At 47.9% G+C, this 22,975-nt stretch overlaps 1 protein-coding gene across 4 annotated transcripts in view; it reads right to left on the minus strand.

Moving 5' to 3' along the window:
- OS9 (OS9 endoplasmic reticulum lectin) overlaps nucleotides 1-22,975 on the minus strand; it is a 310,804-nt gene that overhangs the window by 241,416 nt on the left and 46,413 nt on the right. For all 4 annotated transcript variants that reach the window (XM_086966442.1, XM_086966460.1, XM_086966451.1 and 1 more), the window contains exon 2: nucleotides 19,205-19,381. In XM_086966442.1, the coding sequence (XP_086822568.1) occupies nucleotides 19,205-19,381 (177 nt within the window). The remainder of the gene's footprint in view (nucleotides 1-19,204; nucleotides 19,382-22,975) is intronic.

Consider the following 22,975-nt stretch of genomic DNA (forward strand, 5'->3'; position numbering starts at 1 on the left):
TTTGGTTGAAACCACAGGAAGGGAACATAGACGATGTGATGAATAAAATATACCTTGAACAGTTTCTAGAGGCGCTCCCCTATGGTACGCAACGTTGGTTGAAACAACACGCAGGACTAACTCTAGAACATGCCATTGAAATGGCCACTTCATATGCCCGTGCCCAGGGACGTCCCCCTGTGAAAGAACCAGAGAAACCTCCGAAACCCTTACCAGGGAGGGTCGAGAAAAAGTATGCCAAGCCTCTGTTTGAACCTCCACGCCCACGCTTTCCCAAACCTGAGGTACAACCTAATCCTGGTCCTCAATGTTCTGATTGTGGAGAGTGGGGACATATAGCGAGGTTTTGCAGAAAGAAACCGAAAGAGAGGGATGAAGAACCCATGGAGGTCAGTTACGCTCCATATTCCCTTCTGTTTGCAGAAGAAACTGGACCGGTATTTTACGTGAGTGTGACTATACACGGGAAAGTAGTAAGGGCGTTACTAGATTCCGGGTGCAGACACTCGGTTGTGCGACAAGAACTGGTACCACCATCATGTCTAATGGGTGGGAAAACTGTGCATATACGCTGTGTTCATGGGGACGTGAGGGAGTATCCCCTGGCTACCGTTAGTCTCTGTACAGCTGCAGGAACCATAACCGAAGTGGTGGTAGGAGTCATGCCTACTCTACCAGAACCCGTGATCATAGGCACTGATAACCCGGGGTTTTCTGCTCTATTGAAGGATGCCTTGCAAACGGATCCACGTAACGCACTGCTTGTCCCTGAGCCCTGGGCTAGAGATACACACTTTAGAACAGCACAGTTAAATGACGCTACACTTGCCAATGCTTGGCAGATTGCCCTTTCCAGTCAGGATCCTTCGCTGAGGACATTCCCCACCTTTATCGAGAAAAACGGGTTATTGTACAGGTTAGCTAAACCCGATGAGACGCCACAATTCTTAGTTCCTGTCGACTTCAGAGACCAGATGCTTTTTTTTGCACATGCCCATTTATTGGCAGGTCATTCAGGGGCAGAAAAGACAGGACAGGCCATCTTACAACACTTCTTTTGGCCTGGAGTATACGCCCAGATACAACGTTATTGTCAGGAGTGTCAGATTTGCCAGCGTAGGAATCCTTATGTTCCCCCACCGGTTCCTCTGAACCCCCTACCTATCATCGGAAAGCCGTTTGATAGGATAGGAATGGACCTTATCGGCCCATTGCCAAAAACAACAAGGGGACATTTGTATGCCCTAGTCTTAGTGGACTACGCCACTAGGTACCCCGAAGCATTCCCTCTCAGAGCAGCCACTTCTACAGCCATCGCTCAGAAATTGGTGGAAGTCTTTTCCCGAATGGGCTTTCCTCGTGAAATTATTACAGACCAAGGAACCCCATTCGTTTCACGTTTAATGGTCCAAGTCTGTAAACAACTAGGAGTCAAGCACATTAAAACCTCTGTATACCATCCCCAGACAGATGGCCTAGTTGAAAGGTATAATGGTAGCCTAAAACTCACCCTTAAGAAACTGTTGTCAGGGGATGGCAAGAATTGGGACCAGTTGTTGCCTTTGGCCCTTTTTGTCCTCCGAAGCCAAAAACAAGCTAGCCTAGGTACTTCTCCTTTCGAACTGCTGTTTGGTCGCGCTCCCAGGACACTACCAGAAATTACGAAGGACAGTTGGGAGAAGGAGGGAGCCCAAGAGGCGGAAGCTCTCTTGGACTATACACGACAACTTCAGACTATGCTCCAAAAACTAAGGACGCTGGCCCATGAGCATCTCGCTGTAGCCCAGAAGAAACAAAAGACATTTTATGATAAAGGAAAAAAATGGAGAGAATTGGATGTGGGCGACTGGGCTTTAGTGTTATTACCATCCTCTACACACAAGCTCAGAAAAGAGTGGCAAGGACCGTTTGAGGTTCTTCGGAAAATAGGAAAGACCACCTATGTCCTACGTCTGAAAGGGAAGAAGACTCAAATGTATCACATTAACCTGCTAAAAAAATGGCTGGGAAAACCTCCCCAATCGGTGCAAACAGTTGAAACCGTATCTCATACGGTGCACAACACCCCTATCAACCCAGAAATAACGGAGGCTCAGCGAGAAGAGATTCTGACTCTACTTCTCCGTTATAAGGATGTTTTTTCTGACGAACCCGGAAAAACCAACATAGCGGTTCACACCATTCCCACGCCACAAGGTACTGTAGTGAAACAAAAACCATATAGGATCCCTGAGGCCAGGAGACAAGCCTTTCAGGAAGAAGTCAACCAGATGTTACGTTCTGGAGTGATTGTGCCCTCTAAAAGTTACTGGTGTTCTCCGGTTGTACTTGTTCCCAAACCGGATGGCAGTATCCGGTTTTGCATTGACTTTAGAGCTGTCAATAGGGTCTCAAAACAGGATGCTTATCCACTACCTCGCGTGGATGAACTGCTGGAGCGTCTTGGTGAGGCTCAATATATTACGACTATTGACCTCACCAAGGGGTATTGGCAGATTCCCCTACACCCAGCGGACCAAGAGAAAACAGCTTTCTCTACTCCCTCAGGCCATTTTCAGTTTACAGTTCTCCCTTTTGGCCTGCATGGGGCTCCGGCCACATTCCAAAGGGCAATGGATACAGTCTTGTCCTCCCACCAACAGTTTTCTTCAGCTTACTTGGACGATATTGTCGTCTTTAGTAAAACATGGGAAGACCACAAAGAGAATCTTGAGAAAATCCTCTCTAGCCTACGCACCACAGGTTTCCACATTAACGCCAAGAAAACTAGAGTCGCCTTCAAAAAGGTTAAGTACCTGGGATACGTTTTGGGAAATGGACTTATCGAACCCCAGACAGAGAAAGTGAAGGCTATCCTAGAACTTCCCTATCCCAAAACTAAAAGGGAGTTGAGGGCATTCTTAGGACTAGTGGGGTACTACAGAAGATTTATTCCGCAGTTTGCAGAACTAGCCAGTCCTCTCACAGACTTATTGAAGAAGTCTCACTCATCCCCTAGGTTGCCAGCCCCTGGTCCTAAAGAAACCAAAGCTTTCCAGGCGTTGCAGACTGTCCTTACCACTTCGCCAGTTCTGGTTTCACCGAACTATAGGAAACCTTTCATTCTCCAGACTGATGCATCTGGGGTGGGTATTGGGGCAGTCCTTTCCCAGGAAGATTCTGATGGTTCGGAAAGGCCGGTTCTGTATATCAGCCGCAAACTCTTCCCCAGAGAACAGGCGTACTCCACAATAGAGAAAGAATGTTTGGCTGTCCGCTGGAGTGTGGAAAAGCTCCGGTATTACCTTGAGGGTCGTCCTTTTGTCCTGTATACGGACCATGCCCCTTTAACGTGGCTGCAACGCAACCGTGGCCACAACGACCGCATCCTTTGGTGGTTTCTTGCTCTCCAGCCCTTCCAGATAGAAGTCCGACATCGCAAGGGTCTTGACCAGGGCAACGCTGACCTCCTGTCCCGGTTTCCTCTTACCCCCGATCGGGGAAATCCTGGGGGGGGGGATGTGTCAGGGGGTCCCTACCTGCCACGACTCTGCTACTGATGTTTGTCCCTCTTCGTTTCCGCCTCGGCACACACAGGATGTCCGTACACCTTCCACGGCTGCCTGGGCTTACCCGGAGGCGGGGCCTTCATCAGTGACGTCATCCTCTGATGTCCAATCATCGCTTTCGACGGAGCCGATAACGCGAGATTTCGAACAGAAGGGCGCGAACGCCGGAGGAGAACAGGAAGCATCGGACGTCTTCGCCGCTGGACGGAAGGAGCCTGGGACCGGATTGCTGAAGGAGACCGAACCGGGAGACGAGGAGAGACCGCCAGCACTACAGCCAGGAGGCCAACGGAACCACGCTCCGCCCAGCCACACTTCACCTGGAGAAGTGTGGCACCGCAAGGTACGAGCTCGTATACGGGGGTTCTTTCAGTCAGGGGGAGGGAACGGGTAGAGGGCGGCTGGGTGGACAAGGGACGGGAGCGCTTAGAGTGTCGCCCCCAATAAGGAAACACAACAACCGGTGATGGTCCCTGGTGATCCCCCTCACGTCCTTTCCCCGCCCCTCATCTGTGTCAGATAAATAGCGCAGTCCAGTAATGTGGCGTATTCTTTCTTTCTTTTCCTTTCCGCACAACGCCCCTTGCGAGTGAGAAGACCTTTTCGCCTGATGTCCAACTCGGGAGTCCTGGTGGAACAGAAGAAAGACCTATAAGTCGGCCTACAGTCCTTTTCAACCGTTGTTACTTTAATAAACCCCCAGTACCACTACCTTACTTTGTGACTTTGCATCTTTGCTCACTACCCTAGCAACAGCAACCCTTACAGTCTTATAAATAATTTATTTTTTATTTATGTGGTTTTCTTTTAAATGGTTAAATTAATCGCTTTGTAATTTACAATGCCAATAGTTATAACTTTCGCAAATGTGACACCTATAGCATTTGGAATGCAACATGTTTCGTATTTATGTGACTTAGATGTATTGATATTACAAATAACAATGGCTTTTACTTTTTTTCAATAATTAATACTTAATTTATTTAATTTGTAATGGCAATAGCTTAAACTTTTGTAAATAACTTTGTGAAGATTATGTTCAGTGTTTTTTATTGTGACGAAAATCCAAGAACAGCAGTGAAATATTAACATCTTTTTGTGATTTGTAATAAAGCGTAAAAGCTTGAAAACAGCTTAAAACATTGAAAGAACATATTTGAACCAGTGATGCTGTGGTTGCGCCGAGGGATGCTGTGATGGTGCTGAGTGATGCTGTGGTGGTGCTGAGTGATGCTGTGGTTGCGCCGAGTGGTGTGTGCATCGGTGGAGCTTAGTGGGTGCATTGGTGGAGCTGTGTGGTGGGTGCATTGGTGGAGCTTAGTTGGAGCATCGGTGGAGCTGTGTGGTGGGTGCATCGGTGGAGCTGTATGGTGGGTGCATCGGCGGAGCTGTGTGGTGGGTGCATTGGCAGAGCTGCGTGGTGGGTGCATCGGCAGAGCTGTGTGGTGGGTGCATCGGCAGAGCTGTGTGGTGGGTGCATCGGCGGAGCTGTGTGGTGGGTGCATCTGTGGAGCTGTGTGGTGGATGCCTTGGTGGAGCTGTGTGGTGGATGCCTTGGTGGAGCTGTGTGGTGGATGCCTCGGTGGAGCTGTGTGGTGGGTGCCTCGGTGGAGCTGTGTGGTGGGTGCCTCGGTGGAGCTGTGTGGTGGGTGCCACGGTGGAGCTGTATGGTGGGTGCATCGGTGGAGCTGCATCGGTGGAGCTGGGTGCATTGGTGGAGCTGTGTGGTGGGTGCATCGGTGGAGCTGTGTGGTGGGTGCATCGGTGGAGCTGTGTGATGGGTGCATCGGTGGAGCTGTGTGATGGGTGCATCGGTGGAGCTGTGTGATGGGTGCATCGGTGGAGCTGTGTGGTGGGTGCATCGGTGGAGCTGTGTGGTGGGTGCATCGGTGGAGCTGTGTGGTGGGTGCATCGGTGGAGCTGTGTCGGTGGAGCTGTGTGGTGGCTGCATCGGTGGAGCTGTGTGGTGGGTGCATCGGTAGAGCTGTGTGGTGGGTGCATCGGTAGAGCTGTGTCGGTGGAGCTGTGTGGTGGGTGCATCGGTGGAGCTGTGTGGTGGGTGCATCGGTGGAGCTGTGTGGTGGGTGCATCGGTAGAGCTGTGTGGTGGGTGCATCGGTGGAGCTGTGTGGTGGGTGCATCGGTGGAGCTGTGTGGTGGCTGCATCGGTGGAGCTGTGTGGTGGCTGCATCGGTGGAGCTGTGTGGTGGCTGCATCGGTGGAGCTGTGTGGTGGCTGCATCGGTGGAGCTGTGTGGTGGCTGCATCGGTGGAGCTGTGTGGTGGCTGCATCGGTGGAGCTGTGTGGTGGCTGCATCGGTGGAGCTGTGTGGTGGCTGCATCGGTGGAGCTGTGTGGTGGGTGCATCGGTGGAGCTGTGTGGTGGGTGCATCGGTGGAGCTGTGTGGTGGGTGCATCGGTGGAGCTGTGTGGTGGGTGCATCGGTGGAGCTGTGTGGTGGGTGCATCGGTGGAGCTGTGTGGTGGGTGCATCGGTGGAGCTGTGTGGTGGCTGCATTGGTGGAGCTGTGTAGGTGGAGCTGTGTGGTGGGTGCATCGGTGGAGCTGTGTGGTGGGTGCATTGGTGGAGCTTAGTTGGAGCATCGGTGGAGCTGTGTGGTGGGTGCATCGGTGGAGCTGTGTGGTGGGTGCCTCGGTGGAGCTCTGTGGTGGGTGCCTCGGTGGAGCTGTGTGGTGGGTGCATCGGTGGAGCTGTGTGGTGGGTGCATCGGTGGAGCTGGATGGTGGGTTGGCAGGCGCATTGGCAGAGGTCGAACCCTAAAAAGGGGAAAAAAATATGGCCACTGAGATTTTGAAAGGTCAGTCACAAGAGTAAATGCACCAGATTCTGTTACATAAGAAATCTTGCATTAGCAAACTGTGGCTGAACATTTAAAACAAATTCAATCACAAACCCTGGAGTTTAGGATAACATCTGGTTCAACATAAAGATGGGTCGACAGTGGTTGTTCCTTAAAGCCTCCAACAAAGCTACAAAACAGGATAAGTTACATCACACCATGGAGGTCAATATTTAACTGTTCGAATCAGAGTTGCTGACATGCTAGCCCATGAACTATGGATCGAAAGGCATCTGGGATCTGCGCCTCAGCCGAGGACACGGGGCTTCCAAATAGCCAGCCATTGTTTAAGAGCAAACTAGTAGCCTGGCAGCTGCAATTTGTTCTTCTTCCAAAACATCAAAATACAAAACAAGCCAATTTTTTTTAGCATAGACAAAACCTATTGGCTTTGCCAATGCTTTGTATAAAATACTTCCTAATCATGTTCCTGCATGCGTGATGTGAGACAGCGTACAGACCGACGGCTTAGAGAAGTTGTGTCACCCTGAGCTATTTTGTTTTCTGTTCTGCCTTAAGTTTTCCTCTCGTGAAATAGAGGATATATGTAGGTCCATCGAAGGTGTTCCACATTTTGACAGAGGTTCAACAAGAGCTTACACTCACTTATAGGGCAAGACCCAAAGTGTTTATATTAGTGGGTTTGAGATTTTTTATGACATGGCATGCAAGAGAAAGGAAATATGGTTCCAGGTACAAAAGCAAGTGAACAGTGAGGCACATGCATACGGCCTGGGTTCCTCACAGTAACGCAAATCACGCTGATTGGCAAGGGTCTATGACCTCGAACCCTCATCTGATTCTCACCACAGCCAAAACAAGAGGTTAAACTGTTGCAAATGGGAGACCAATTGCATTGTAAAAATCAGCAGAAATTAAATGTTAACACGTTAGAAAAAACCAACCTTCATATGTAAACTGTGATCAAACAGTTTTTGGGGGGATTTTAGCATTGTCTCAAACAGAAAACGGGATGCAGTTTATACATATGTTCATTGTTAAACTTAAAGGGAAACAATAATACAACTTGAGAATAAGTGGGGCCTACACACGTTTATCAAATTAAAAAGCCACATAGAGCGAAAAACTCAATTGAACACTACACTTGTGTGTGCATGTTGCAAACTGATGAGTGCGTGCGCTAATGCACAACACAGTGTGCACTTTGACATGGTGCACCTACCTGTTGCACTTCGGTGTAGGTGTCTTGCACATGTGTGTGTTTGTGTTCTGTTGCACAACAAAGTGTGCACTCTTGACACAGTGTGCATTTCGACCTCACTTCGGTGTGCGTGTTGCACATTGCTGTGTATGTGTTCTAATGCACACACACGTGCGCACTTTTGACACGGTGCACCTTCCTACTGCACTTCTGAGTGTGCATGTTGCACTGATGAGTGCATGCCCTAATGGACAACACAGTGTGCAATTTGATACGGTGCACCTTCCTATTGCACTTCAGTGTGTTAGTGTTGCACATTGGTGCGTCCGTGTTCTGATGCACAACAAAGTGTGCACTGTTGACATTGGGGACTGTGTGCCCTAATGCCCAGTGCACACTTTGACACGGTGCATCTTCCTGTTGCACTTCTGTGTGCGTGTGTTGCACATTGGTGTGTCCATGACCTGATGCACTACAGGATGTGCACTCTTGACACAGTGCACCTTACTACTGCACATTAGATATGGTTGTGCACTACAGATCACCACGCGTGCTTCAACACCAGATAAAGGCCAGCATCTGACGACGCTAGTACACAATCCAGTCCACATGGGCGTGCCAACAAGGAGACAGGGCGTAAACAAAAAATCCGTATTGCAGATGGCACTAGCTGGCGCGGATATAAATTAAGGGGGGGAATATAGGAAAAGATGGCTGTTTTTGTGTGAGACTTAATGGTTTGTGCAATTGAAAATCTTGGAGAATGAAGCGCTGTGAGGAGCTTTTAAGTAGCAAAAACTTTCTGGCATAGAAAAGCTTAGCAGTGTTCGATTAGTTACTGGCGCCGCATATTCTGTGCTAGTATTTGATCTACTGTATTAATATAAACTTGTAAAAAGGGAAAATTGTGACTAAATGGAGAGAAAAAGAGGGGAAGGGGTGTAGATATATTTGTAAGGAAGGAGAGATAGAAAAGAGGAGTGGTGAAAGGAGACACGGCCTGGCGGCCGTGAAACTGAAAGTACAGCCGGCCGGCCGGCCGTGAATAATTAGGGGATGAGAAATGCGCTGGGAGGAGAAATGCAGAGCGCACGCTGAGAAGCTTGTGGGAGGGAGGCTAAGCTGCCTTTGATGTGGTAATGCGAGGCAGGCAGGCGGCTGGTGGCATTGTGCAAGCGCTTTTTAGGGCTTGCGCTTGCGCAATGACCTAAAAAGCACATGCACTGCATGGAATCGCCAGTGGAATTGCCAGTGGTTAAACTCTGGATAAGCCACTATAGAGCTTCGCCAGCTATGCGCAAGCGCATCAGCAGGCGAGCCCTAAAAAGGTGAGACCTACTGGTTTTGACAATGGTTGTTTTAAGAGAAGTCTGTGGTCCCCAAGCACCTCCACGCTTATCTGGCTAAAAAAGGCTAAGAAAGCATTTAGAGAGATGCACAATTCAGGCAAGGCTGAGTCAGACTTGCCAGGAAAAATTTGGGTGGAACCACAGGACTATGTGCTCAAAACTACGTTTTCACAAAATGTATCAAATATATAAATCACTACTTGCAATTTTGGTTGTCACCTTTAATACCTAGTCTAAATTAATTTCAAACCATGTCTAGGATGACATTTTCCTCCTCTTGAGCAACCTAAGTAAATGCAACAAGTAAAGCAAATATTGGCATTCCAGCTGTGTTCAAGTGCCTGCTAAATATTTACAATTTTATATTTAACCACTTGCATGCTGATGACGGCCCCCGTCCGTCATGCATCACGGTGGGCGTGTGCTGATGACGGCTGGGGGCCGTAATGAACCCGCCCACTCTTCAAAACGGCCGCACAGACAGAATCGCGGCCGCGCCCAAGGGGTTAAAGGGTAAGATGTGTAGAACAAGCATTGAAACTGCAACAGGTCTCTCTTTTGGTTAAGTTAAAGCCATTTGCTTTGCTAATGGTATTGTATAGCAAAGCAAATGGCTTTAACTTAAGAAAAGGCGAGACCTATTGCATTTTTAATTCTTGTTAAGAACCTGCTGCAGTGCATGGCAAATAAAACTCTGCAACTACCTGCTTGAACTAATAGGAAAGTTTCAGCAACTGCATTTAAATAACCCTTTCAGTCTACCATTATATACCTTGCTGGACAGTATTATCTGTTTAGTTATTAGTTAACTTTAATTTATTTTAAGAAAAAGGTATGCAATTACTGTAGTTTCTCCCTTTTTCTGGGGTAAAGAGATATATGGTAATGCACTCTGGTTTGGTCATTTTGAAATGTGAATGACTAGCAGGATGGAAATGCACATGTGCCTGAACGCTGGCTGCTAAGGAATGTAACAAAGTAGTGTGTTGTCCTAAAGGAGCTAGTTGGTCAATAAAATAAACATCCATAAACCCAACAAACATTTTCCATTGTTCAAAAGTATTTTACCTTCAGCCTTTTCCAGCTAAAAAGCTACCACTTCTCTGGAACAGGAAGAGGCATGACTGCTTCTTTAAAATTCATATCTAAAGCAGGAATCCAGGGAAAGATCACTAATCTCTTTCTGGTCGACTAAATAATGGTTTAGAGAACCCGAAGCAAATAGCATTGCTAAAGTCCAGACCGGACTGGATAATTTAAATGCCACAACTACCCTATGGGCAAAAGAGAAAAAAGGAATCTACAGCCTAATCCCCGCATATACAACAGAGAGATTTAGTGACTGCAGAAATCTGATGGTTGAGAGACCGATTTTGATCAAGGAGGGGGTCAAGTTTCCAAAACGTATCCACTGGAGGGGAGCTGGGCCCCTAGACTGGGGCTAATTCATGTTGATACAACAACAAATAACTTTTTGCTCTAGCGAACCCTACCTGTCTATTAGAAATTAAACTGATACCGATAGCTAGTCATCCTCCTACCAACTGTGCAGTGCCTAGGTGCAACTGTTTGTAGTGCCATACAAGCCTCCTCATTAATACACTCTTTCCGCTTTGTCCCTTACAATGCTATGAGCACACATTCAATGATAATTAACGCGTTCAAAATGTAAACAACGAACAACTTAAGCATGGCGCGATCATGCCATCACCCAACACAAAGCTGCGGGACCCTGAAAGGGATGATACCACACGGTAGAATTTGAACTCATGACTTTTGTGTTGGAAATAGATCCGCCTTCTCGGCGGTCTCACCCCTCTGAGCCATCTCACTAGATTCTTGAAATGGTTACACATGCAAGTGAGACAAATACCCCACTCCATGGAATAGGCATCAACGTTCTTCAAAGACGGGTCCAGCTCGTCATTAACAACCATGTTTTAGTTGGGACTGCTTGAAAGGCGGGACTAGCGCTGGAACTTTCTAGCTCACTGGAGAAATTCACAGGTATTGTAGAAAGAATGCATAGGTCAAAGCGCACAACAGCAGCACAGAGAACCCCACCTGTCACTTCAACAATCAGACACATGCAAGGGGAAAACGCTCTCAAAGTCGTGACCCACAAAGAAGAAAGAAAAAAGGCCAAAATAGCTAGCTGTCTGCCTAGCACATAAACTGAGCTCAACCTACTCCGAAAACGTAGCTTGTTCTGAGAGCCACCAAACATCTTCAACGATAGAATAAATAGCAATGAAAAAAAAAAGAACTGATTCACGGGCACCGCTGACAAGGAGCCGCGCGGTGCGTACCCGTGTGGACGTGCATTTTCTTCATCCAGGGGTAGACGATGGCCGGCTGTTTGGGGACAGACCAGGGTGGGGGGCTCGGCCGTGCCGGGGAAGAGGCTGCAGGGGTGGGTGTCTCTCGGCTGTGGCCCCGCGGGGGCACGGTGGGGCCAGGGGTGCAGCCGAAGGCTTGCTGCTGTTGCGGTGGGGGCGGCTGCTCGCCGCAGCTGTAACCCGAGTTCGGGTAGAGCCCCAGGTGCTGGTATTCCGCGCCCGGCGTGTCAACTGAATAAGGTTAGGCAGCCATGTGACCAGGCCAGCTAATGGAAGCACAACACTAGATCTGTTCCTTTCTCGGTTTTCAACAAGCTGCCCAAAGTTAAGTGTGGCCTCGTAAGGGTGCCCATAACGAACAGGCATTGGCTGGCTCAATGCTTGTAAGAGGATCACACAGACCGGCGAGGCCCCCACCAACGACTCACCTGGTATTTCCCCTGGCCCGTGCTATCGAGGGGAGCTGCCCCTATGCCTCCCCCCTCTGTGGGCAGCGCAGAATCCGCATCTACACCCAGTACGAGGGGGTGATAAGCTGCTCCACAGTTCGCTAGGCCCAAAGGTTATCCAGGTTGTGCATTCACGTTGCAGCGATATCTTCTTCACTATGACCCTTTAAATTGCTCTCCAGGTGTATTTGTGTGGCTCACTGGTAAGAGGCGGCAGACCCGAGAGCAGAGGACGGCCCGGGACCAGGGTTCGATTCCCGGCGCGGCAGGTTTCTGGACCAGGGTCAGCGGACTCGATAATTCGCTCGCCTCGGTGCCCACTCTGATCAGCGATCACATTCGGCAACTCTGGGCATTAGCTTGCCTCATCTTCACTAACGGCCCCACCAGACCGCCGGGGATGCCTGGTCTCACCCTGGAGATACCCATTAAGGGACCATCTCTCAGGGAAGCCAGGAAGGGTTTTGCAGCGGTCGAAGCGCCTTGGGACCCTCCGGGTAAGTAGTGCGCTATATAAATGCCTATACATACATACATACATTTTTAAATCTAAAATGGTAGCAGTCAGCATTTCTCCCAGCCTCCAGGGGCGCAGTTGCAGAGCTGTTTACCTGTTGCAGTGCCCACGATATTATACTGCCGTCATGGGGCGGCGAGGTGCCATGTCCGCGGTCTTTAGACATTCTTGCGGGTCAGACCTCCGGCAATAACTTCAGTCGCATGCCTTGCCGCCAGCTGCCAACACTTACTGGAAGCTCAATCAGATTTGAGGACAGAGCTTAGTGCAATGGCAGCGGGGGCCCACCAGAAACACCGCAAACTCTTTCGGAGGGGTAGAAGGGTTCCGCAGTCCTCACCTCTGAAGGATGTTATGATGCAGCCCCACCGGCCCAGCTGGTCTCTTGCCCTCGCCACGACCTCCGGCCACACCACGTTGCTCACCGCCGAGGCGAGGGCGAGGGATGCAGACAAAGGAGGGTGAATAGAAATGAGAGTGGTGGCACGGAGAGTAAAGAGAGGTGCTGGCGTAAAAGGTTTATTATCTTCTTTATGGGGCCATCAGTTTCGCCCCATAAAGAAGAAACCTTTTACCACACACATAAGTCAAGGAAGCCTGTCCGAATGGAACGGACTACAAAGAGAAAATAGTACGTCACTGGGAGCTCTTTTCCAATGGCGGGCCACCGTTTAGCATGAACGGTGGCGCCAGCCAATGGAAAAGTGGGGCGGGGCTTAACCTCGCTAGTGAAAAGTACTCCAACTCATTAAATATCACCAGCAAGATTAGATTGCGCATGTGCGCAGCCTACGCTAGCCGAGACCTAAAAAAGGTTGATACAAGAGCTCACAAAGAATCCTATGCACAAATCCACTAACATAGTTATAGCCTGTGGTGTGAGTAAAAGGAAAACAACAAAAGTTGATGTCTCAGAGTGTACGCAAAAATTGATAGAAAACACGTTCACTGCCTGTATATAAAAACAGAACATGGGTACTTTAATTCCCAGTGTGGTCACTACATCTTCTAGATCGATGGGAGTAACTTCAGGACATAGGTTTCCAGTACTCTCGCTGGCAACTTTTGCACACGCATCAACATTTAGGCAAACATAATAATATATTTAATCAATGTAATTAAAACGTAACATTGTATTGCATGCGATTCCTTAAAATAGTAAAGAATCCAACAGGTATCCAAGCTCAAATGTAAATTTTTTACATACATATATCAGGAAAAATACTAGGTAAGATAGGTAATCTTTGAAAGATAAGTAGCTGTGGATAAATACAGATAAAACCTGAGGAAAATATGCATTTAAATTTCAAGCAAATAACTTGTTCAAGAGGCGCTCTTCATCATTGTTCCATGAAAAACAAGTTACTTCCCTTCGGTAACAACTTATCTGCCAGAGACTATCTAGCCGCAGATTCCCTACCTTAGAATTAGCCTCAGTCATCAGACTGGATCAGGAAAATGTTCGTGAGCAGTACCCCTGCACGCTGGTGGGCGGCATTGTCGGTTCCGTGTGGTGTAGTCGCTGTCATTTGTGCTGGAAGGGGCTTATATGAAGCATTAAAAGCACCACTCCAGCGTACTGATGTCAGTTTCTTCTCGCGACTTTCCACGCCAGGAGCGCAGGAGACATGTAGAACACCGACCACTGGTGTGGAAGACTAGGGCCCTGAGGGGAACAGCCTTGACCCTAGGAAATCTGTTTGTAGAGCAGGGAAGAGGAGTGGGTTATTGAGGAATCTGCAACTAGATAAGAGTCTATTCCAGATAAGGCATCAGTTACTAAAGGTAAGTAACTTGTTCATCTGATCAAGACTTCTAGCCGCAGATTCCTTACCTTAGAATAGATACCTAAGCTATACCTCCTTCGAGGTGGGTTCGCCAAACAAATATTATACTAAAAGGTCCTGCAGGACCGAACGGGCAAAGTGACGTTCATTACAGACCTAGCTGTCCAGGCAGTAGTGCTTGGAAAAGGTGTGCAAAGATGTCCACCTTGCTGGCTGGCAGATATACAGGACCATAGCTCTTAGTGAAAACACAATGGTCGCAGCCTTGGCTCTGGTGAAATGAGCGAGCAAACCCTCAGTGGGTTCCCTACAGGCCAATGGAGCACGATCCATTAGGAGGTGGTCCATTTCTGCACAGCATTCCTTTTCTTGGCTCCAACATACCCTATGAATATTTCTTCGTCCACCAGGAACTCGTTCGTATGATTACGGTAGCACAATAAAGCTCTTTTGGATCCAGTTGATGGGAGTCGCTCCTCTTCCTTAGGGGGATGCAGCGGAGCCTAAAAGGTAGGCAGTGTGATGGACTGGCCAACATAAAAAGGAATGTTAACTCTCAGTAGAAAGGAAGCTCTGTTGCGAAGAACCAGCTTGTCTGGAAAGATGGTTAGGTATGGAGGCTTGGTTGACAAAGCATGAAGCTCACCGACCCTCCGGGCAGATGTCATTGTCACTAGGAAGGATGTCTTGATAGTAAGGAGTGTAAGAGGACAGTTATGTAGCTGCTTAACGGGAGCACACATCAGAAACTTTAAGTACGAGACTGAGGTCCTACTGAGGCATGATAAAGAGTTAAGGTGGAAACATATTGGATACCGGTCAAAAACGTATTTACAACAGGGGATGTGAATTGGGATGGCTAATCAGGCAACCGCAGAAAGGCTGAGATGGCAGAAAGATACCCCTTTAAGGTGCCCAGAGCAGAGCGCTGCTGGGAAAGAGACTTCGGGCAGAAGCGTTTAAAGCTGTCAACTGTCAAAGCTCAATTTCAACGCAGGAAGGCAGAGAGTTGACGGGTTCAGATGGAGAACACCTCCCATAGGCGTAACAGCTGAGCATGAAAGGTCCAGGGATTCCAGGACTATATCTGTTTTCACAATAAGTTTTATGTAAACGGTGGCAACATACTCAAAAACTCTGGACCTTTTAGAGTTTTGGAAGTTAAAAGTTTTTTAGATAGAGAGAGTATGTTTTCCGTCGCGTTTGTCGCCTTACAGGGACGCTCTGATTCTTCGGGAGATTTAACTCCAAATTGAAATATTTAAGGAATTCTATTGTGACATATATTCATTTCGATGCATACTAGAGAATCTAACAGAATGACACTAAGAAATTGAATTTAGCCTTGAGAAAGCCCTGGCGCAATACGCCACAGAGGGCGAAACATGTGTCGGCTGTCAATGTTCAAACTTGCATCAATAAAATTCTATCTTTTCTAAAAATTGGATTGAGCCTTTTTTGAGTGAAAACTTGCACCAATGACCACTGGATTCAACCTTAAATAGTACTTTACTTTGGAAAACATACTCTCTCTATCTAAAAAATCTCCCATAGGCATAGCCTGATCAAAGAACAGAGTGCCATGCTCATCAGCTTGGGATATCAAATGCTCCAAGCACAGTCGGGATCCTCTTTACCCTGGTCGTTCCGGATCTTCATGAGACCTCTGGGTCGGAAGAGTGGCATGGACAGAAAGGCATAGAGGTGGCATAAGTTCCACTCAAGATGAAAAGCGTCTCCGAGCGAGAAAGCCTTGGAAACTCCAGCATGCAGAAATGGTGACATTGCATGTTCTCAGCAGGGGTGAACAGATCTAACCAAGGCTCGCCCCACTGCTGAAAGAGACCTTGCACCATCTCGGATGGAGATGCCATTTGTGATCCGCTTGGCATCTTCAGCTGGGTTTGTCCGCCCTGGAATTCAGAGAGCTCGCCAGGTGTTGAACCACCAGGGAAATGCCCCGACGTTCCAGGGGTGCAGGGCTTCTTGACAAAGGGTCCACAAATCCACCCGGCCCTGTTTGTTGCAGTACTACATGGTGGAGGGGTTGTTTGTGAACAACAGCACTAGCCCTCCTTTGATGGAGGGTGTTGGATATGGCCTTCATAAGGGAATATGAAACTTTTAGCTTTTTTTGTCCTTCTAGTCTTCGCCTACTCGCTGTTCCTGACTCTAGAACTCGGAGCATGATCCCACTGTGCTGCAGTGGGAAGGTACGAGCACCGTCCTCACACAGGTTAGGAGTGGGGTGTCACATGACTGGGTTGCGTTGTCCTCGGGAGTGCCCTATGAAAAGATACACCATATACCCAGGGAGGGTTGGCGAATAGAGGGATGTGGCATTGATCATAGCCCGTGGGACTTGCAGGTCCATTATGTCTCCTACTCAGGTTGTCTTCTCCACCGGTGAGCCGACCCGTAGGGAGCCTCCCCTAAACCGGAGTGGCCCTAGGGTGCGTCCCGAGGGGTGAAGCTCAGGCAAGGCGAGTGGCCAGGTGGGGCCAGAGCATAACCATTGCCCAAACAGGGGAGAGCCCTTAGGTGGGGTCCCCCTACCTTTGAGGTCAGTTCCCCTCCATGGAGCACCTCCCAAGGTTGCAGATGCCCCTTTGCGGACGTAGAGCCGGAGCCCTTCCCCACCGTTTGTGCACTGTGAAATTGAGCGCACCCTTCCTACGACTCATAGGAAGTGGCGCTTAGCTGAGGGACAAAATGGGTCATCTGCCTGTCATGACAAGTGGTGGGTGCGCTAGCACCAAAGTTGTACTGGGCCTGTGTCCGGCCTGCTAGTGCCGGTCGGCCTGAGCCCTTGTGCCAGTGATATTCCTAGGCCCCCCGCCATCAGCCTGCAAAGATGGGTTGATGTGAGCGTTGGCACCAAGGAAGTGCTTAACGTGAATCCGGGCCACCATTGTAAGCCGGATAGCGCACAGACACCAGGGGTGCTCTAGACACCCAAGCCACTGGCCTCCCTTGACAAGCCGGTGTGTGCATGCTGGTTCTCGGGTGGAGCCCTAAGGCTCCGGGCCCTTTTCCACTGTACTGCAGTGGAAAAGTGTGCACATCCTTTCAGCACATTTTAGGAAATGGTACGGACGTGATGTTTTGTAAATGTAGGTCAGGCTTGCCATTGCGGCCTCAGTGTGCTCTTACACCGCTCGTGTGGTTTACCTACGTGTGCGACCGGCTGCTGCAGGTCGGACACTTCCCATCTGGTGTGCAAAGTGCTAAGCTGCTCCCAAGTAAGTGTCCCGGCTATAGGAGCAGGACTATCAAAACCGGTAACCAACCCCAAGTCACCAGCTTAGATATTAAACAGGTGAGTCTTCAAACTTTCCTAAATGGAGTTTCCGAAGGGGCAAAACGAAGAGCAGTCGGACTGGGGCTAGAGGAGGGCCGTGGAAAGGCCCAAGTACCTGGCCATAGCCCTGCTATCCTTGAAGAGCTCCAGCGCCGAGTCTGTCTTGTCTCCAAAGAGATGGGAGCCATAAAAGGACAGGTCAATAAACAAGGCTTTGACCCCCTTTTGAAAAAGCAGTCGTTCTCAGCCAGGCATGGTGCCTTAAGGCCACTGACAAAGAAACCGCTCTGCCTAGCGAGTCGGTCATGTCCAGCATACATCAGATAGTGAAATTGGCTGCATCTCTCCCATCTGTCATAGCTTGGGAGAGTATGGCCCTGAACTCCCTAGGACCCATTGGCAGCACCTGCTCAACCAAATCCAATAGTCCATGAGAATAACGGGCCAAAAGGCACACAGTGTTAATGGACGACAGTGCCAGGCTGGTGGAAGAAACCATTTTCTTGCCTAAGGGTCCAGCCTCTTGGATTTTATGTTCAGTGGGGGGTAGGGATTGTGCCAGGGTTTACACTGGAGGTGGAGGCTTGGACTACCAAGCTATCTGGGGTGGAGCGGTCCATGTGGATATTGTGGTCCCCGGGACAATGGCAGCATGCAGCAGAACGTTCACAGGCGCCCCTGTACTGGGCTTGGACCAGTTCCAGCTGGGCGCCAGCAAGGGCTTCATTAAATGAGAGCAGTTCTCGGGGGTCATTCCCAGCTGAGGCACCCCTGTCAAGACATTAGTCTAGAATACCACTGAGGGCACGCTAAGGACCAGGACCTCGGTCGCCCTTCTCACCACCACAGCAAACGTAGCTTTCGCCATCATTGCCATGGTAGAAGGAGAGACCATGCCAGTATCTAGGGAGAGGTCTAGTCTACTGGCATCTGCCAAATCCTCGTACCAGTCCTTGTTGGGGTCTAGGGGCTGGTATTCTTCAGGGTCCAGAGGCCCTTCCCAATCCTCCCCAACTCCTAGTCTGCAGGAATAGGGCTCAGGCTCTGGCCTAGAGGGAAGGGTCCAGTCAGCACCGGTGTCAGGCCATGCACCTCCAGCTCCGTGTTGGAATTGGCAATGTGAATGGGGACTTCGCTGCCAGCACTGTCGGGACCGGCATTGGGGAAGGTCAAGATGTTACGACTGGCGCCCCGTCCAAACATGAGGTGCATGGCCTCGTAAAATTCGCAGAGTCGGGCGGGGTTCACTCTGGCTTCCGGAAACTCTTCGACTTCTATCTCTTTTTCTGGGAGTTACCCAAATGCACTGGTGACTTAGACTATGATCAATGGCTCTGTCACAAATCCCGGGACCGTCCTCTCAACCTCACCAATGTCGCATGTTGAGCGGCAAGGGGCTTGCGGGACCACTCTCTCAAGGGCTTAAGGTGCATGGTGCGGCAGTCGACACAGGTCATTGCATTGTGGTCGCGCTCAAGGCAGCAGAGGCAAACAAGATACTGGTCCGTCACAGACATCTGTCAGTAACAGGTGCCGGGGGGCTTGAAGCCAGTTTTTCTAATGGACATTCCAGCCACACCAGGAGAAGAGTCTTAAAAACGCTAACAAAAAGTCGAAAAAGGTCAGTTAAAAAATTACTGGGGGTAGCTCTCTCTGGATCTGTGGCGATTGGCATGGAAAGAAAAGAACTGATGCCAGCTTACTTGGTTGGGGCCTACATGGGCACGACGTGGACGGCGCCACCGCAGGAGTACTGCTCGCGAAATATTTCCTGATTCAGTCTGACGCCTAGGAATAACTCTAAGGTAAGGAATCTGTGGCTAGAATTCTATTTCAGATATAAGAAGTTTAAGGTCATGAACATGTAACAAGACTTATACTGAGTTATCATTACCTTGACCAGGCATGGAGCGGTTTCCATCGGCTTCAGCAAGTCAGAGATGCCCTGTCCTGAGTAACTCTGCTGGTCTTCATCCCGGTCCTGGTGGAACTTCACAGCCAGTGCCGGTAGTTGGCACTCATACTTCTGCTTGTACTTTGAGGAAACTAGAACTATATCTTCGGATTTACGCTATAAAAAAGAAAAAGAAAAGAGGAATTGGGAAAGGTCAAGAATAGATGAAAACAGAAACTTCTATAAGTTGCTATCCAAGAAGTATACCACTGTTTTTGTGGCAGGAACACTGGCTTCATTCTACAACAGTGGTTCCTAACCTGTGGTCAGAGGACTCCTGGGGGTCCGCGAGCCCTAATCAGGGGTCAGTATAAAATTAGCATTAAAATGAATGCATTCAAATTAATAAAGAATATACAAATAAGGAAGCAAATGAAAACATTGAAAACCTTGCCCTAGATTTGATTCTGAATTAAACAAAATATTTCATTATTTGAGCATGTGTTTGGTGTGTACTTGATTTTTTATTTTTCTATTTTGTGGTTTAAAATCAAAGATATGGTTTAGGCTGGGGATCGTCTGCTTCCAGTAATGACTCCGCCCGGCGCCCCAGATTCCAATAATGATGAAATAGGGGTCCAAAAGATTAGCACCTTCGCTGCTGGGCACATTCCCCCACTGTTCTGGGGGGAGGAGGGGGGTGCGCACTGCGCCCCCGTGCTCATGACGAGCTCAGCTCGTCATGCAGCACAGTGCTCGTGCAGCACAGTGCTCGTGTGCTCATGACGAGCTGAGCTCGTCATGACCACACCCGTTTTCATAGAACGCTCGCACGAGGAGGAGTTAAGAACTTCTGTTATACAAAATGCTTCTACATTTCTTAATCACAAGCCTACCTCTCCACTTAGGTACTCAGCAAAGTATAACAACTTTACATCTGAGGGTGAGCCATCATCGAGGCCAAAACGTTCACTGCCGCCTTTACAATCCTTCGCTCTTTTCATATGGGGATAGATAAAGCGAGAGGCCCAAACTCACCTTGGTTGTCTGAGTCGATAATGGTAAGCTATTTTATGTTTTTCATTTTTTTTAATTTATTTGTATTTATTCCATGTAGAACATGCAAAAATGCACAAAACATTGAAAGCTCAAAGACGTTCTGAAACAAAACGGCACACCGAGAATAGATCCAATAACAGAAAAATAAAACAATAATTACAACTAAAAATAAATATAAAAAAGATCGAATTGAATAACGAACATTAGTGTGAGCCGTCAACAGATGTCTTAAATTCAGCTTGATCCCCAGACTTAACGCCTTAAAGTGCAAAATTCAACAAACGATTTTCAGCTAATATTTGACATCATTAAAGGTGAACAGAGATGCACTGGTAGGTCTTTCCTTGACAAGGTGGCATTCCTAGGAGTTTTGGAGCTAGTAAGGTCTCTTGCTGAGTGCAGTGCATTCTTTGGCTTAAGGAACTGATTGGTAAAGTAACATGGTGAGTCATCACTGAAGAAGTTACAGAACCAATATATAGCTCTAAATTTGATCTGGTATTTTCTGGCCAGCCAACCTAGTTAAGAGTGCTTTCCTAAGGCCACATGCTACAGTTTCAATGGGATTCTAGTCTAAGAAGAGCAGATGGGGTTAGTATCATGAAAAACAAGGGAAGTATACAGCGGAATAGGACTGATCCCTTTCCACTGGTCTTTTGGTATCCTCTATGGCAAACATGACTCCTCAACTGCAAGGCTGTCTCTCGGTTCCCTAGTGGTAACATGGGGTGTGCAGGTATGTATGCAAGTGGTATCTGTAAAGCACAAACCTAGACCACATGCAGCAGAGCAGGTGCAACCCGTTACCCGTGGCGCTCTGCAAGATCTATCATGAGAGGTGGCACTTCTGAGAGGGTACATAGAGAATCAGCGATTTCCAAAAATCCATAGTGAGCTGCAGATTATTCTTATTTTTCAATCAGATATAGACCCCTAAGTATGGGAATGGGAGGTACTGTTTTATTGTGAGCTCGTCATAATCTTCTGAGAGGAACGTGTGTCCAAGCCAAACAAAGAAAAGTACTCCTGCTATGCTGCCTTTCTCTGCCTCATATATCGCCTCTATCGTCGTAACACCCTACAGGATGCTGTGCAGATCAACTGCAGGGACTGGTGGTGGATAAATCTGTGGTAGCAGCCTAAGCTAAAAAAAAGGGGGGGGGAGCATTTTGGGTTACCAGAGATGGCAGCAAAGTACATGCAGGAGGTCATAAATAATTGTCCTGGGGGCGAGGGGAAGCTTCAAGATGTGATGGGGAGGTAGTAACACAAAGACTGAAGAGAGAAGCCATTAGGAAAATAAATCTGCGTTTTAAGGATGTTTATCCAACTGGGTTTTGAGGATGTTTATTCTTCAATGTCCCAGGGCACGATTTTCTACCAAATGTAGGTTTCAGCTTTACTGGATTTTCTGTTGCATGGATCCATTTGTGATACATTTCTGCAGGTGTGGATCAAAACAAAAACCTCTACTTGCCCAAAGGACCAACTGCTACAGAAATCTACACATCCTATAAAGGAATTTACTTGTCCCACCTACTGCCTTAAATTTGTACTGATTTATCTATGATATGGAACTCCGATGGAGGTCCACATAACATAGTATCAAATATACAAAATATAAAGATAACACAATTTATACATTCTAGTTCCGTAAAATGGAAAAATATACCAAGTACATCACAATAATATACAACTTCATTAGTACAAATTCGAATACAAAATAAAAAAATTGGAAGATCTTGGTGCAAACCATTTTATTAGGTGGGAACATTAGTCACTTACAGGCCTCTGATACTGATCAAATATTAGATTTAAGAAACACTGGCCTTAGAAAGTGACGATGTGCATAATGCAACAGAGGACATGCAAATATTACATGATTCAGATTTTGTATGAACAGAGGACATAACTCACACAATCTCTCCTTTTTGGGACTTTATCCCAAATACCTGAGGTAACACGTAGGGGGAGCAAATCCATTCAACAATAAAATCAATCTTCAGACCCCCATGAGGGAGATTCCAAGTTGGAAAAGGTTGCACCCCTCTCCCCCCCCCCCCCCCCCCCCCCTTGAGGTTGCTCTCCTGCACTACCTTATATTGCTGATTTAGCGGACAGCAATGCCTCTGTCCTGCCCTATGTTATGAAGGGATATTTTTTAATATACTTCTTTACAAGGGATTTAGGCATAAAAGAGCCTACATTCAAGTCAATCCTAAAGGTTTCTTTAGCCAGCACAAAGGACCTAAAAAAAGCACTCTTCTCTTTTTGGAGAACTAAACTTTTGCATTTAAGCGCTGCACAAAGAGTTCTCGCCTCTCCGCCCAGAAGGGAATTTCCTCAGTTCAGAACAGCGGCCATTGCATAAGTGAAAATTGAGAATAGGCCAATCTCCAAAAGTATGGCATGAGGGGCTGCTAAAGAATTCAAATAACAAATCGGACGAAAAAATGCGTCCTTCTATTACCTCAAAAAATCGCCAAAGTCTCATATACAACGCCTCACAAGCGTAACAAAGATTGCCCTATAGACTGACAAAAGGTGATGAAAGTAAAATTTTCCACATGTTTTATAAAGTCTATTTAGGGCATTTGCCCAGGATAAGGCCGTATGTGAGCAATGGTTTACATGATAGTCATCCTGCCCACTACTAGAGAAGATCTTACCCAGGTAAAAATACAATTCTACTTTTTCCAATTGGTCTTCCTC

Source organism: Lissotriton vulgaris, chromosome 1_1 (genome assembly GCF_964263255.1).
Source record: "Lissotriton vulgaris chromosome 1_1, aLisVul1.2, whole genome shotgun sequence".
Classification (NCBI taxonomy): domain Eukaryota; kingdom Metazoa; phylum Chordata; class Amphibia; order Caudata; family Salamandridae; genus Lissotriton; species Lissotriton vulgaris.